Consider the following 15487-nt stretch of genomic DNA (forward strand, 5'->3'; position numbering starts at 1 on the left):
CCTTTGGCTCAACATCCTTACCTGTAAAATAAATATCACACCTCAAGTATTACGGGAATTAAATTAGATAATATGTATGAAGTTGCTTTGTGAACTATAAATCACTAAATAAATGTTATATGTGATAATTATCAGGCCTCTTTGTCACATAGGAAATACACCACGATATTCTTCAGCAGCTTCACTCTTATTTCCTTGGCTCTTGAGCTCTTAAGATATAATAGACCTAACATACCTGAGCTTATTTTTATCAGTAGCTTGACCAGCAGACTCCATTCCAAATAAACTGGGTCATCCCCTTTGGCTCTTGGAACACAACTCTAAGTTATTTAGTTAGTTAGTTGGTTATTTCTTTCCTTTCTTCCTTCCTTCCTTTCTTTTTCTTTCCTTGAGTCAGGGTCCCATTCTGTCCGAGGCTGTAGTGCAGTGGCGCAATCAAGGCTCCCTGGAGCCTCAACTTCCCGAGCTCAAGCAATCCCCCAATTTTTAAAAATTTTTTGTAGAAGCTGGATCTTGCTATGTTACCCAGGGTGGTCTCAAACTCTTGAGCTCAAGCAACCCTTCCATCTCAGCCTCACAGAGTGCTGGGATTATAGGCATGAGCCACACTGCCTGACCTTTTTTGTTGTTTTTCTAACTTCTACTTTGCGTTATTGCTGGTCTTTTTCCATCTGTATGAACTAGATTCTATTTTCAGAGCTCTTCTTCATTTATCTAAACCGTTTCATGCCCAATTCAATTTCTGCCTCCTCAATGAAATTTTCTGCACTTCCTGTTAACTAGCCCTCAATGGTGCATGAGAGCACACCCAGTCTTCATCATACAGATTGAGAGTTACATAGTATTCTACGATTGTTTCTTATGTGTACAGCTCCCTGAAGGGACCAAAAGAGTCTGCACCTTCTTTTGTGTTTTTCACAGGGCCTAGCATAGACCCTTCTCACTGTGGGTGCCATTATTTATATGAGAGTGAGTCAAAGAAATAGTGTATCTTCAAAGTCATTCATTCCAAAACGTGAACTATCTTTGGTCACTCCTCCATCTGCAGCCTGTAATGGTCAAGTCCAAAGATCCCACTGACAGACACAAGAGTTCTAATAAAACATGATGATCAGGGGGACCCCACCCCCCCAAGTGTTACAGACCCCCGTTGTTATTTTTTTTAATTTAGTAAATAAAAAGCCAGAGTTAAGCATTATTTTTTGAATGTCGAGGGTAGCTTTAAAATTGAGCTTCTTAACATATTCTCAAAAGAGGTCCTAATGTATGAAAATCAAATGACACACATTAAATAATAATATTTAACTGATTAATGTCTAATAGAAAATTCAATACTTCTGAAAAGTGAGACACTTTTGAAAAGTGCTTCATGATAACCCTCAAACATGTTGGCCTTTAAAAATCATAAACAACAGGCCAGGTGTGGTGGCTCACCTGTGTAATCCCAGCACTTTGGGAGGCCCAGGTGGGCAGATCACTTGAGGCCTGGAGTTTGGGACCAGCCTGGCCAATATAGCAAAACCCCATCTCTACTAAAAGTGCAAAAACTAGCTGGGTGTGGTGGCATGGGCCTATAGTCCCAGCTACTCAGGAGGATGAGGCATGAGAATCACTTGAACCTGGGAGACAGAGGTTGCAGTGAGCTGAGATCACACCACTGCACTCCAGCCTGGGTAACAGTAAGACCGTCTCAAAAAAAAAAAAAAAAAAAAATATATATATATATATATACACACACACACACACACACATACATACACTACACACATACATATAAACAACAGTGTTGCAACTAGAAAAGATCATTAATAATTATTTATACATGTAGTGATTGGTCTGTGAGACCAAAAGTACTTGATAAATATAGGAAGTCTGGATAAGTGAAAAGGAACTTCATTGTTATCATTAGCTAGGTTTATAGTTCCGAATTCCATGTGTTCATTCACAGGTATTTCATGACACTGAAACAGACAGGGTAATAATTGATGTGTTCAACTGTCCACCTCTGTATGATGATGTGAAAGTGCAAGTTTCCTCTTCGGTGAGTAATCAAGAAATGGCCTCTGCCATTGTTCTTGTCTGAACTTTTGAATGGTTTTATTTAAGGTTTCCTTTACTACGGTTCCCAACAAGGGAGATGATAAATGTCATCCCATAGAGGAAGGGGGAGAAAAACAATACATCAGATCTATAACAAATTTTTAAAAAGAACATATGTAATTTGAATAATATTTGTTCATTTGTTTTTTCTAAATTGTACATTTTCTAAATGTTTCTAAATTTACATGTATTAATTCACAAATCCAAAAAATACAAAATAAATACAAAAAAAAAAAATAAGCCAAGATGCTAAAAAACCAAAGGTATGTTTTACTGCATAGCAGTGGTTACATTTTGTTTTGTATCATTTTTAATATTAAAAATTGAGACAGAGTCTCACTCTGTCACCCAGGCTGGAGTGCAGTGGCGTGACCATAGCTAACTGTGGCTTCACCTCCTGGGCTCAAGCAATCCTCCCACCTCACCCTCCTGAGTAGCTGGGAGCACTGACTGGAAAGAGAGTTAGGTTTGGGTGACTCAGTTGAGTGAAACACAGAGAAGGCAGCACAATACAACACATGAAATAACCAAAGCAGTTTTTTGTTAATTCTAAAGAGAAGAGGGCAGCACACCTCACAGGGCGAACTCCAAGGGGCAGCCATGCAGGAGACCTGTGCTCAACTGATGGGTGGGGAGCAAGAGCGAGAAAGAGGGAGGGACCTGAGAGTGGAAGCCTTTATTGGGAAGTAAGGTGTTACCTGAGCAGGTTTCCTGCGGGGAGGTCTAATCGGTGGGTTTAATGCAAGCAGTCATGAGTTCCATGGAGTCATGCTGTGACTGAGAGGTGGTCACTGATATATCCACACGGTCCATGCAGAGTATGGGGGTCTGTGGGGTGGTTATATCTAGCTGTCCGCAATGAAGTAGTCACCAGCAGAAGGTTGTATAAGGCAGATATTGGGATCAGTCACATTGAGAAACCGGGAGGAGGTGAACTGGAAACTGTCAAGGGTGACTGAGCCCTGCTTCTGATATCAGAAAGTGCAATTTATATTTAAAAGGGATGCTGAGGCAACAAAAAAAATTGTAAGAATTCACTACAAAATACTTGGGTATATATAAGCATCGGTCCTTAGTGGATTCTGTTTCGCACTATCTAAACCAGATTCAAATATCAGCATTTAAATATCTATCATGGAAAATACAGTATTCCCTGAAAATTTTGATAGAAACAGCAAAAGAAAGCAATAGCATTTTCTTAAGCCTCCTCCTTTGTGTCTTGAGTGTATTGTTGTAGGATGCAGAATGCTACATATTGAATGGTTTTAATTATTTGATAAATATATAAAGGAATACAGGAAGAAACTTTAATTTCTTTGGAATGATCAGTTCTTGGCATCAATTTTACTTTAAAAAAATTTTTTTTCTTTTTAGGATTTTCCTAAATACTATCACAACTACCCTTTTTTCTTCTGGTTTAACACATCTTTAATACAAAAGAACAGGTATGGATATAATATCAACCCATAGAAACAACCTAATCTTCAGTGTCTGTGTATAAGGTGTAATGGCAAGTGTTTTGCTGGTTGTCATAAGCTTAATTTATAGAAAACAAAAAATCCTTGAGCCACCATTGTTCATTGCCTTACTCATTTTACGATGGTTATTTTAAAAATACAGTTGTTCTTGAGACCACCTGTTGCAGTGTCCTCAAGGTCCATGGCATAGGACTGTGTTATGAGTTCAAGAGTATTATAATCAGATCTTAAGTGTGGTAGTAAATTCCTCCCACAGAAGTTCAATAAGAATCTGCTCAGTACCTTCAACATTCAGGTCCTCAGTAGGTGCCAATTTACCAATGACGAACCACCACCAAATTTTGTGCTAAAGTAAGGGAGGACCTAGGGAGGCTTCAGCTAGCTGAAAAGCTGACTGACACACTTACATCTAGGAGAAGTTACAAGACACAATAAGTATTAAGAAATACAGCTAAAAAATCATCAATTGATAGTCTCTCATTTAAACACGGCTTTCTAATAACTGAATTGGGAAAACTTTCTTAAAAACTATTAATTGGAGGCTGGGCATGGTGGCTTATGCCTGTAATCCTAGCACTTTGGGAAGCTGAGGCGGGCGGATCACCTGAGATTGGGAGTTTGAGACCAGCCTGGCCAACATGGTAAAACCATGTTGGCTACTAAAAATAACAAAAATTAGCCAGGTGTGGTGGCGCATGCCTGTAATCCCAGCTACTCGGGAGGCTGAGGCTGTAGAATCACTTGAACCCAGGAGGCAGAGATTGCAGTGAGCCAAGATCGTATCACTGCACTCCAGCTTGGGTGACAGAGTGAGACTCTGTCTAAAGAAAGAAAAAGAAAAGAAAAAACTATTAATTGGATTTGGAGATTATTGTTCCCAGAAAACCTTCTGCCATATTTGGAAACTTACTTCTCAGTCTAGAAGTTCTCTACTTTAAGTAGTATTTTTTCTGTGGTGGTGAAAAATTGAGATTTTTTTGTATCAACCATACTTTTCAATACAAAAAGAGAAAATATTTTTAAAATGCTTCAGGTCAGAGTTGAGGAAGTGGCTATGATTGCACGTGGCATGAATTGGTAGTTATTGTTACAACCAGTCCTAGTCTTTTCTTCAACTCTGAGCTGGATTTAATAACTCCTTAAGTCCAGTAAGGCAACGGTAAATTAAACCGCTGTTCTACACACTTGTATTGCATACACATTTAATAGATTTTGATAGAGTGAACTTTGGACTGGATGGAAAGTTTTTACAAATTTGTTTCTTGGATGCATACAAACAATAAGCTTTGACTCCTAACGTGAGCAAAGTCCCTCAAATGTGAGAGCTGGGTGGAGCTTCATTTGTTGCTGCTCCTCAAAAGTGATTCTGGTTTTCCTTTGAAACACCATGTTCATTTTGGAGAAGTAATAAGTTAGATCACCTTTATTCTCACTTTTATATAAATTTCTAAAGATTTCTGTAATATTTCAATTTATTTACTATTGGTAAAGCTTTTTGTTCGTTATGAGATTGTTGGTTAGCCAAAAATGCCAACTTCTGTCCTTTAGAAAACTAGGCATAAATAGGTTAACTAATTTATGCTTAGTGTTCTATTATTGGAATGCTAAGCATGTAGGATTTATTTATATCCTACTGCTCAAGGTCGTTGCCAAGGGCTGATTGCAAAAATTCAAAAAATTGCAACCTCAGGCATAAATTAAAATAGATATAGTACTTTATTATTGGGTTTTGATATATGTCTAATCAGACTGATTTCTGTCACATATAGAAATTTAGATATTTTATTAAACCTAGATGTCATTAATTCCATAAAAAGCAACGTTAAAAGAATCAGTAGCACGTGTTACTGATGTGTTGCTGAAGATTAAGGTATTTTTAAGTCTCACTGAAAAGGTGGAAGGAGCCAACTGAGACACAGAAAAGGGGCTGAGGTTCTATTCATGGTGAGGAAGTCTTTTTTTTGTTTGTTTCTTCAAGCTCTAACAAGGGTGCCTACTGCATGGCTTTTCAGTTAACCCCAAAATAAAATGTAATAATTTGTTTTCTATTCTTAGGCTTTATCTACAAAGAAATGAATTGGATAATCTTCATAAACAAAAAACATGGAAAATGTATCAACCACAATATGCAGTAGAGACGTATTTTGATGAGAAATGACTTAGTTATTTTGTAACTGGTAGCTGATTAAGTATAGTTCCCCACACCCCTTCTGGGAAAGAATTATTGTTCTTTCCAACCCTGCCACATAGTTATATGTTCTAAATCTTCCTTGCTGGTACATCTATATTGATATTTGTGTACACATGTTCTTTATAAATCTATTAAATATATACAGATAAAATGTCAGGGTTTTTTCTTTTTTGAAGGCATATATTTCACAGTTTCCATCTTGTATTTACATATATTTGGAACACAGTACTTAGGAACAGTAGGCATTATTTTGAAGAACTTTGAAATAGAACTTTCATACCAAAATAATCAAGAGATATTTAAAAATTATGATCCCCCAACACCCACTTACTTATACATTTTTGGTCAAGTATTTATTCCCTGCTTTGTTTCACATTTGTAATTTCAGATTTATTAGAAAGCTAATTTATATTTTTTCTTCTACTTGATTTACAAACTATCTGTTAACAGATTGGCAGCAAAGACTAAGTTTTAAACCCAGAAGAGAGAAATATTTCACACAACTCCCAACACACACTATTCGCTTGTTCTAAGCACTAAGTGGGTAGCTTACTTAACAAGCTTCCTTTAATTACACACAGACATGGGGGTTGGGGTAAGAAGATGGTAGTAAATATGAAGGATAAGTAACCTTCAGTAACTTCTGCTTTTGTATAAACTTGTAAGTGAAGTCAAAAGAAATATTTGTTCTTAGAGTAATTTAGGTGTATTGTTTTGAAATCCACTACTCCTGCTCACAACCAATGTCACCTAAACCCTGGGAGAACTCTGAAGGGACGTAATCTTTTCATTATAAACAGTGGTTAGCCCTGTGTCCACAGGGAATCATTATTATTTCCTCATTGGTGATGACTGGTACTTTTTTATTAAAAACTTTTTTTTTTTTTTGAGACAGTCTAACTCTGTCACCCAGGCTGGAGGGCAGGGGCACAATCTCGGCTCACTGCAACCTCCACCTCCTGGGTTCAAGCGATTCTCCTATCTCAGTCTCCTGAGTAGCTAGGATTACAGGTGCGTGCCACCATGTCCGGCTAATTAAACGAAATTTTTTATTTGTATTTGTATTTTTTTGAGACGGGTTCTCACTCTGGTTGCTGAGACTAGAGTGCAGTAGTAGGATCTTGGCCCACTGCAGCCTCAACCTCCTGGGCTCAGGTGATTCTCTCACCTCAGCCTCCCCAGTAACTGAGACTATAGGTGCATGCCACCATGCTCGGCTAATTTTTGTATTTTTAATAGAGGCAGGGTTTCACCATGTTGGCCAGGCTGGTCTTGAACTCCTGACTTCCAGTGATCCACCCATCTCAGCCTCCCAAAGTGCTGGAATTACAGGCATGTGCCACCGTGTCTGGCCACTTTTATACCGTTAGCAAAATGCAGAGTAGTGGAGGAGGTTGTCTGAACCAGATCTGAGGAGTTGAAGGGTCAGAAATGTCTTTTTTTTTTTTTTTTTTTTTTTAAACAGAGTCTTTCTCTGTTGCCTAGGCTAGACTGAAGTGTTGCAATCTCGGCTCACTGCAACCTCCCTCTCCAGATATAGGTGATTCTCCTGCCTCAGCTTCCCGAGTAGCTGGGATTACAGCTGCCTGCCACCACGCCAAGCTAATTTTTGTATTTTTAGTAGAGACAGGGTTTCACCGTGTTGGCCATGCTAATCTCAGACTCCTGACCTCAGGTGATCCACTCGTCTTGGCCTCCCAAAGTGCTGGAATTACAGGTGTGAACCACTGTGCCCAGCATGGTGAAATAATTTCAATACAAATTCTAAACAGAAGAAAATGATTGAACTGAAACCCCCTACGACATCCCCAGAACCTACACTAGGGTTACTGTCATGATAACTGCCAGTGGTTAGTGTTTACCATCTCCCCCTGGACCCGAGAGGAGTTCTTAAAGCTTCATCAAAATGCAAAAGAAGGCTTATGAAAAATTTTTTTTTTTTTTTTTTTTTTTTGAGACGGAGTCTCACGCTATTGCCCAGGCTGGAGTGCAGTGGCGCGATCTCGGCTCACTGCAAGCTCCGCCTCCTGGGTTCACGCCATTCTCCTGCCTCAGCCTCCTGAGTAGCTAGGACTACAGGCGCCCGCCACCGCGCCCGGCTAATTTTTTGTATTTTTAGTAGAGACGGGGTTTCACTGTGGTCTTGATCTCCTGACCTTGTGATCCGCCCGCCTCGGCCTCCCAAAGTGCTGGGATTACAGGCTTGAGCCACCGCGCCAGGCTGAAAAATTTTTAAGAAATGCATATGGCTATCCAGTTTTCCCAATACTGTTTATTAAATAGGGAATCTTTTCCCCATTGCTTTTTTGTGTCAGGTTTGTAAAAGATCAGATGGTTGTAGATACGTGGTATTATTTCTGAGGACCCTGTTCTGTTCCATTGGTCTATGTATCTGTTTTGGTACCAGTATCATGCTGTTTTGTTTGCTGTAGCTTTGTAGTATACTTTGAAGTCTGGTAGTGTGATGCCTCCAGCTTTGTACTTCTTCCCTAGGATTGTCTTGTCTCTGTGGGCTCTTTTTAGGTTCCATATGAAGTTTAAAGTTGTTTTTTCCAATTCTGTGAAGAAAGTCAGTGGTAGCTTGATGGGGATAGCATTGAGTCTATAAATTACTTTGGGCAGTATGGCCATTTTCACGATATTGATTCTTCCTATCCATGAGCATGCAATGTTTTTCCATTTGTGTCCTCTCTTATTTCCTTGAGCAGTTGTTTGTAGTTCTGCTTGAAGAGGTCCTTCACATCCCTTGTGAGTTGTATTCCTAGGTATTTTATTCTCTTAGTAGTAATTGTGAATGGGAGTTCACTCATGATTTGACTCTCTGTTTGTCTATTATTGGCGTATAGGAATGCTTGTGATTTTTGCATATTGATTTTGTATCTTGAGACTTTGCTGAAGTTGCTTATCAGCTTAAGGAGATTTTGGGCTGAGACGATGGGGTTTTCTAAATATACAATCATGTCATCTGCAGAGACAATTTGACTTCCTCTCTTCCTATTGGAATACGCTTTATTTCTTTTCTTTTCTTTTCTTTTTTTTTTTTTGTGACGGAATCTCGCTCTGTCGCCCAGCCTGGAGTGCAGTGGTGCGATCTTGGCTCACTGCAAGCTCTGCCTCCCGCATTCACGCCATTCTTCTGCCTCAGCCTGCCCAGTAGCTGGGACTACAGGCGCCAGCCACCATGCCCAGCTAATTTTTTTTTTTTTTTGTATTTTTAGTAGAGACGGGGTTTCACCGTGTTAACCAGGATGATCTCGATCTCCTGACCTCGTGATCTACCCACCTCGGCTTCCCAAAGTGCTGGGATTACAGGTGTGAGCCACCGCACCCAGCCAGAATACCCTTTATTTCTTTCTCTTGCCTGATTGCCCTGGCCAGAATTTCCAATGCTATGTTGAATAGGAGTGGTGAGAGAGGGCATCCTTGTCTTGTGCAGGTTTTCAAAGTGAATGCTTCCAGTTTTTGCCCATTCACTATGATACTGGCTGTGGGTCTGTCATAAATAGCTCTTATTATTTTCAGATACGTTTCATTGATACCTAGGTTATTGAGAGTTTTTAACATGAAGGGGTGTTGAATTTTGTCAAAGGCCTTTTCTGCATCTATTGAGAAAATCATGTAGTTTTTGTCATTGGTTCTGTTTATGTGATGGATTACGTTTATTGATTTGCGTATGTTGTGCCAGCCTTGCATCCCAGGGATGAAACCGACTTGATCGTGGTGGATAAGCTTTTTGATATGCTGGTGGATTCGGTTTGCCAGTATTTTATTGAGAATCTTTGCATCCATGTTCTTCAGGGATATCGGCCTGAAATTTCCTTTTTTCTGTTGTGTGTCTGCCAGGTTTTGTTATCAGAATGATGCTGGCCTCATAAAATGAAGTAGGGAGGATTTCCTCTTTTTCTATCGTTTGGAATAGTTTCAGAAGGAATGGTACCAGCTTCTCTTTGTACCTCTGGTAGAATTTGCCTGTGAATCCATCTGGTCCTGGACTTTTTTTGGTTGGTAGGCTATTAGTTACTGCCTCAATTTCAGAACTTGTTATTGGTTTATTCAGGAAGTCGACTTCTTCCTGGTTTAGACTGTGGAGGCTCTATATGTCCAGGAATTTATCCATTTCTTCTAGATTTTCTAGTTCATTTGCATAGAGGTGTTTATAGTATTCTTTGATGGTAGTCTGTATTTCTGTGGGATCAGTGGTGATATCCCCTTTGTCATTTTTTAATTGCATCTATTTGACTCTTCTCTCTTTTCTTCTTTATGGGTCTGGCTAGCGGTCTATCTACTTTGTTGATCTTTTCAAAATACCAGCTCCTGGATTTATTGATTTTTTGAAGCGACTTTCGTGTCTCTATCTCCTTCAGTTCTGCTATGATCTTAGTTATTTCTCGTCTTCTGCTAGATTTTGAATTTGTTTGCTGTTGCTTCTCTAGTTCTTTTAATTTTGATATTAGGGTGTCAATCTTAAATCTTTCCTGCTTTCTCTTGTGGGCATTTAGTGCCATAAATTTCCCTCTACACACTGCTTTAAATGTGTCCCAGAGATTCTGGTGTGTTGTGTCTTTGTTCTCATTGGTTTCAAAGAACATCTTTATTTCTGCCGTCATTTCGTTATTTACCCAATAGTCATTCAGGAGCAAGTTGTTCAGTTTCCATCTAGTTGTGCGGTTTTGAGTCAGTTTCTTAATCCTAAATTCTAATCTGATTGCACTGTGATCTGAGAGACTGTTATGATTTCCGTTATTTTGCATTTGCTGAGGAGTGTTTTACTTCCAGTTATGTGGCCAATTTTAGAATAACTGCGATGAGGTGCTGAAAAGAATGTATATTCTGTTGACTTGGGGTGGAGAGTTCTATAGATGTCTATTAGGTCTGCTTGGTCCAGAATTGAGTTCAAGTCCTGAATATCCTTGTTAATTTTCTGTCTCGTTGATCTGTCTAATATTGACAGTGGGGTGTTAAAGTCTCCCACTATTATTGTGTCAGAGTCTAAGTCTCTTTGTAGGTCTCTAAGAACTTGCTTTATGAATCTGGGTGCTCCTGTATTGGGTGCATATATATTTAGGACAGTTAGCTCTTCTTGCTGCATTGATCCCTTTACCCCTTCCTTACACCTTATACAAATAATCAACTCAAGATGGATCAAAGACTGAAACATAAGACCTAGGACCATACAAATTCTAGAAAAAAACCAGGGCAATACCATTCAGGACATAGGCATGGGCAAAGACTTCATGTCTAAAACACCAAAAGCAATGGCAACGAAAGCAAAAATTGACAAATGGGATCTAATTAAACTAAAGAGCTTCTGCTCAGCAAAAGAAACTATCATCAGAGTGAACAGGCAACCTACAGAATGGGAGAAAATTTTTGCAATCTATCCATCAGACACAGGGCTAGAATCTACAAAGAACTTTACAAGAAAATTTATAAGGAAAAAACAAAACCCCATCAAAAAGTGGGCAAAGGATATGAATAGACACTTCTCAAAGGAAGACTTTTACGCAGCCAACAGACATGAAAAAATGCTCATCATCACTGGTCATTAGAGAAATGCAAATCAGAACCACAATGAGATACCATCTCACGCCAGTTAGTATGGTGACCATTAAAAAGTCAGGAAACAAGAGATGCTGGAGAGGATGTGAAGAAATAAGGATGCTTTTACACTGTTGGTGGGAGTGTAAATTAGTTCAACCATTGTGGAAGGCAGTGTGGCAATTCCTCAAGGATCTAGAACTAGAAATACCATTTGACCCAGCAATCTCTTTACTGGGTATATACCCAAAGGATTATAAATCATTTTACTATAAAGACACATGCACAATGGCACTATTCACAATACTAAAGACTTGGAACCAACCCAAATGTCCATCAGTAATAGACTGGATAAAGAAAATGTGGCACATATATACTATGGAATACTATGCAGCCATTAAAAAGGATGAATTTATGTCCTTTGCAGGGACATGGATGAAGCTGGAAACCGTCATTCTCAGCAAACTGTCACAAGATCAGAAAACCAAACACCACATGTTCTCACTCATAGGTGGGAGTTGAACAATGAGAACACATGGACATATGTAGAGGAACATCACACACCAGGGCCTGTTAGGGGGTGAGGGACTGGGGAGGGATAACATTAGGAAAAATATGTAATGTAAATGACAGGTTGAGGGGTGCAGCAAACCACCATGGCATGTGTACACCTGTATAACAAAAGTTCACGTTCTGCACATGTACCCCAGAACTTAAAGTATAATTTTGAAAAGTGCAGCTTCCTGACTTTGACATTATACATAGTTATTCCATCTAAAGTCTGAAAAGTGGAGTTGGGGGAGGGGCCATTACGAACAATTCTCAATTATTTCTTGGCAGATAAACCAACTTTTCCAAAGAGTCTGAAAACTGCTTGATCTCTTTTTTAAGCAACAAGCAATACAATCTCTGTGATCCCATCATTACTGTTCATTTCTTCCAGGAGAGGAATAACACACTTCTGCCTTTAATTGTCAAATTATCCCCATTTCTGAATTAGAGTGAAATATAATTTAATATGATTTTATGATGATAAATTTAGAGTCATTTTCTCCCAGGTACTGCTGGGCTACGATAAAATGAGATCTGAATTACATCAAAATAATTTAATTATTCCAAGAGAAGGGGTGACTGTCGGAATTTTTTAAGTGGGTGCGTAATTTAGATAACCTAGATGCAGATAACCTGAATAAAGCATTTAACTCAGCACATTAATATTTTAACGTGATCATCCTGAACAGTTCGGGCATCACAGGTTCCTACAATACACATTTGCTGTATATCTGGGAGAGTTACATTTCCAACTGGGAGGATGTGGGAGGCTAATGAATATACAAATGCCAGCAACAACTCTCTCCCATCCTCTGTGAGGGTAAGCTGCCTTCCCATGTAATTTACCACTGACGACATCATCGTGGTACTCACTGTGCCCTATAGTGAGTGAAGACTGTTCTGAACGCCAGTACCAACCACAGAGCCTGACACCTAGTAGGTTCTCAGAGATCTATCAAGTCCATAAAGCCATGAATAAATGACAGAGATTATATTTCTGCACTTATCTAGAATAAGATCAGACTTCTGATCTTTACAAGACACATAAAAACGTTCTTTAGGCAGTGTGGTGGCCAGCCAAGCCTCTTACTCCACAGGAGGGGCACTCACACTATGTCATACCTAACACTTTACCAAGGGTGGTGGTTTGGATTTTCAGTCCTTGACATAGAGTCGGTAAATCATGAGAAATAGAGGAAATCATCAGGGCAGGGACAGTGTCTCAGGGAAGGGACAGCTCTGAAGAAGAGGGCAGAGAGGTGAGAAGAGAAAAGCAGACTCACGTCACAGAACCAGGCCCACCCAAGCAGAGGTGAGACCTCACACCCCTCTGAAGGCCATCCGTACAGGTTCAGTTTAACAGGGCAGGGAAGCATATCATTTTCAAGAAACTCCAATCAAAAAAGGTTTGGGGTTGTTTTTAATTTTGGCATTTGAGGGGAAAAACTTCAATGATCTGAAATGCCACATTCCCCAACTATGCCAAACAAGGTACACTGCAACAGTAGTCAAAGTAGTGACTGCATTGTTTTAGAGTTGTTGAATGACTAACTCTTAGTTAGTGGTACCAAGTTTCCTTTTAAGACTAACTTTTGGGATCCATGTTGCCTCATTTCAATAATTATCTAATTACCTAAATAACTTCTTCAAATTCTCCTTCATCCTAGCTCTCTAGAGCTCTAGATCTCTTACAGCCACTGCAGATAGGGAAATAAGAACTTCCCAGCACTTGAGAATAGATGAGCTGGCTGAAAACCTGTGTGGTGAGGGAAACTTCATTTAAAAGGAAAAGGAGAGACACACAGAACAACGCATTTAGGCTCCATCCACATCACCTCGGGCTGCAGCTGGCTCTGTGCTTCCAGTCTATCACTTCCATGGGTGGCCTCTGCCACAAAACACTACAACAGTCTTCTCCTATCAATGGTGGACAGAAAAATCCCAAAGCCCAGCAAGTTCAACGTCCAGAGAGCCAGGGTGGCAAATGCTCCAAACTAACCCTCACATCTGGGCACACTGCAGACCCATTAGGGAGCACTAACGCAGAGACGGCAACAACATCAGACAAGGGACCCAGGGACCACGGTCCTGCCCTGTCTTCACACCATCTAGCTGTGTAAGCTTGAACAAATCTACTGCCCCTCTCTGGGCCTCTCTTCTACAAGATCTTGTAAGTGGGAGTCCTACTTTCCATTTGCATTCCACGGGCCTCACAATAGAATTGAGGTTTCTGTGTCACTAATGGGCACCTCCTCTGCCCAGCCCCTTCTCGCGTCTTGTTCCTCCTCCCCATCCCACCCCGCCAGCAAAGGGGTTAGTTGTCCTCAGGAGTTGGACTACCCATGGCAGCTCTACCTCGGTGAGGGGCGTGCCTGTGTCACCAGCACAGGGACAAATACCTGTCCAACGGTGATGGGAACAGTTAAGCGTCAGTATGTATAAGGGCCCAATGCATGTTCAAAACATGCCCACTGGCAAATGCCTTACATATCAGGCTCCCAACCATACAGTTGCAATTTCTATCTTTCAAACTAACTATAAATTATAAAGATGGCACCCAAATACCTGTATGCCCATAAGTAGGAAAAGGTAAACTTTTTAAATTCTATCACAATAAATTCTAGATCTTTGATAGACTGACTGAAGGATGTAAAATGTCAAAAGGTGAGACGCTCTCATGTGGCTAAACATCCTCCTATTGCAGAGACAGAACTGAGCCCAACAGCATTCACCTGCTGGTGAGAGGCGCCCGGGGCAGGCAGATGGTTGCACCATTCTCAGCGTCAGCCTCCTCCCCAGTGCAGCGTGGGGGAGAAGATGGTGCACGGCGCCTGGGAGGCTGCGGCCTAAAGGCACACAGTGGGCAAGAGACTACTAGGCAGACCCCCGCCAGCCTTCCGTTCTCCTGCTTTGGGGCCAGGACTCTCCTTGTGAGCTCTGTCCTGGGAGAAGTGCCCTTCCCAGTGCTCCTTATCAGTGTTTGTGAGGCATTCTCTCCAGTCCTCCTCATTAGCATACCTTGGCCAACCTTTGGCTCATAGAAAAACTCTTTGCTCTTCTCTGAACAACAATTTCTTTTCCACAGTTGAGCAAATGACTGCATGAGAGGTGACCACACTCATGACCATACTCATGGTGGTGGTGGTGGGTAGGGGGTGTCCTGGATAAGGAGAGCATTGGGCAACGCCCCCTCTGGCCTCCCCAGTCCAGGGAGCTGCAACCACTATGGGAATCTTGTGGGAGGCCAGAGTAGTCCAGGGTTTCCCTTTGGGCAATCAGCATTCCAACCGTGCCTCCTGGTCCCAAGACAACAAGACTCTGGAGAACTAAATTACCACCATGCACTTCCCATTCTGCCATGTGCCTCAGCCGAGGGTCCTGCTCTTCCTGCATATTCAGGCTGATCTTTCTAAGGAGTAGCTTGCACGGTGCTAGCACTGCCCCCCCTTATCCCAGGCAGCACCTTCCTGTGCCAAGGGAACTTCAGCCTGCCCTTGTGCTCAGGCCCCTAGGCTCAGGTTAGCTGACATTCCCAGCAAATCCTACAACTTCTCCTTTCCTTTCATGGATCTAAGACACAGTCCATTATCAGTCTCATTTTTAAAGACATTTCTAAGAGTGTCCTCCT

At 40.8% G+C, this 15487-nt stretch overlaps 1 protein-coding gene across 2 annotated transcripts in view; it reads left to right on the forward strand.

The window, feature by feature from the left end:
- The window catches only part of LOC139359102 (phosphatidylinositol 3,4,5-trisphosphate 3-phosphatase TPTE2-like), a 134040-nt gene that overhangs the window by 99773 nt on the left and 18780 nt on the right, over positions 1 to 15487 (forward strand). Inside the window, exons 30-32 of one of the 2 annotated variants that reach the window (XM_071081283.1) lie at positions 1949 to 2041; positions 3475 to 3545; positions 5634 to 6537. In XM_071081283.1, the coding sequence (XP_070937384.1) occupies positions 1949 to 2041; positions 3475 to 3545; positions 5634 to 5736 (267 nt within the window). In that variant the 3' untranslated portion in view covers positions 5737 to 6537. Of the gene's footprint in view, positions 1 to 1948; positions 2042 to 3474; positions 3546 to 5633; positions 6538 to 15487 lie in introns of those variants that run through there. The other variant, XM_071081284.1, reaches the window with a different exon arrangement.

The sequence above is a fragment of the Macaca nemestrina genome, chromosome 16, assembly GCF_043159975.1.
Source record: "Macaca nemestrina isolate mMacNem1 chromosome 16, mMacNem.hap1, whole genome shotgun sequence".
NCBI lineage: Eukaryota > Metazoa > Chordata > Mammalia > Primates > Cercopithecidae > Macaca > Macaca nemestrina.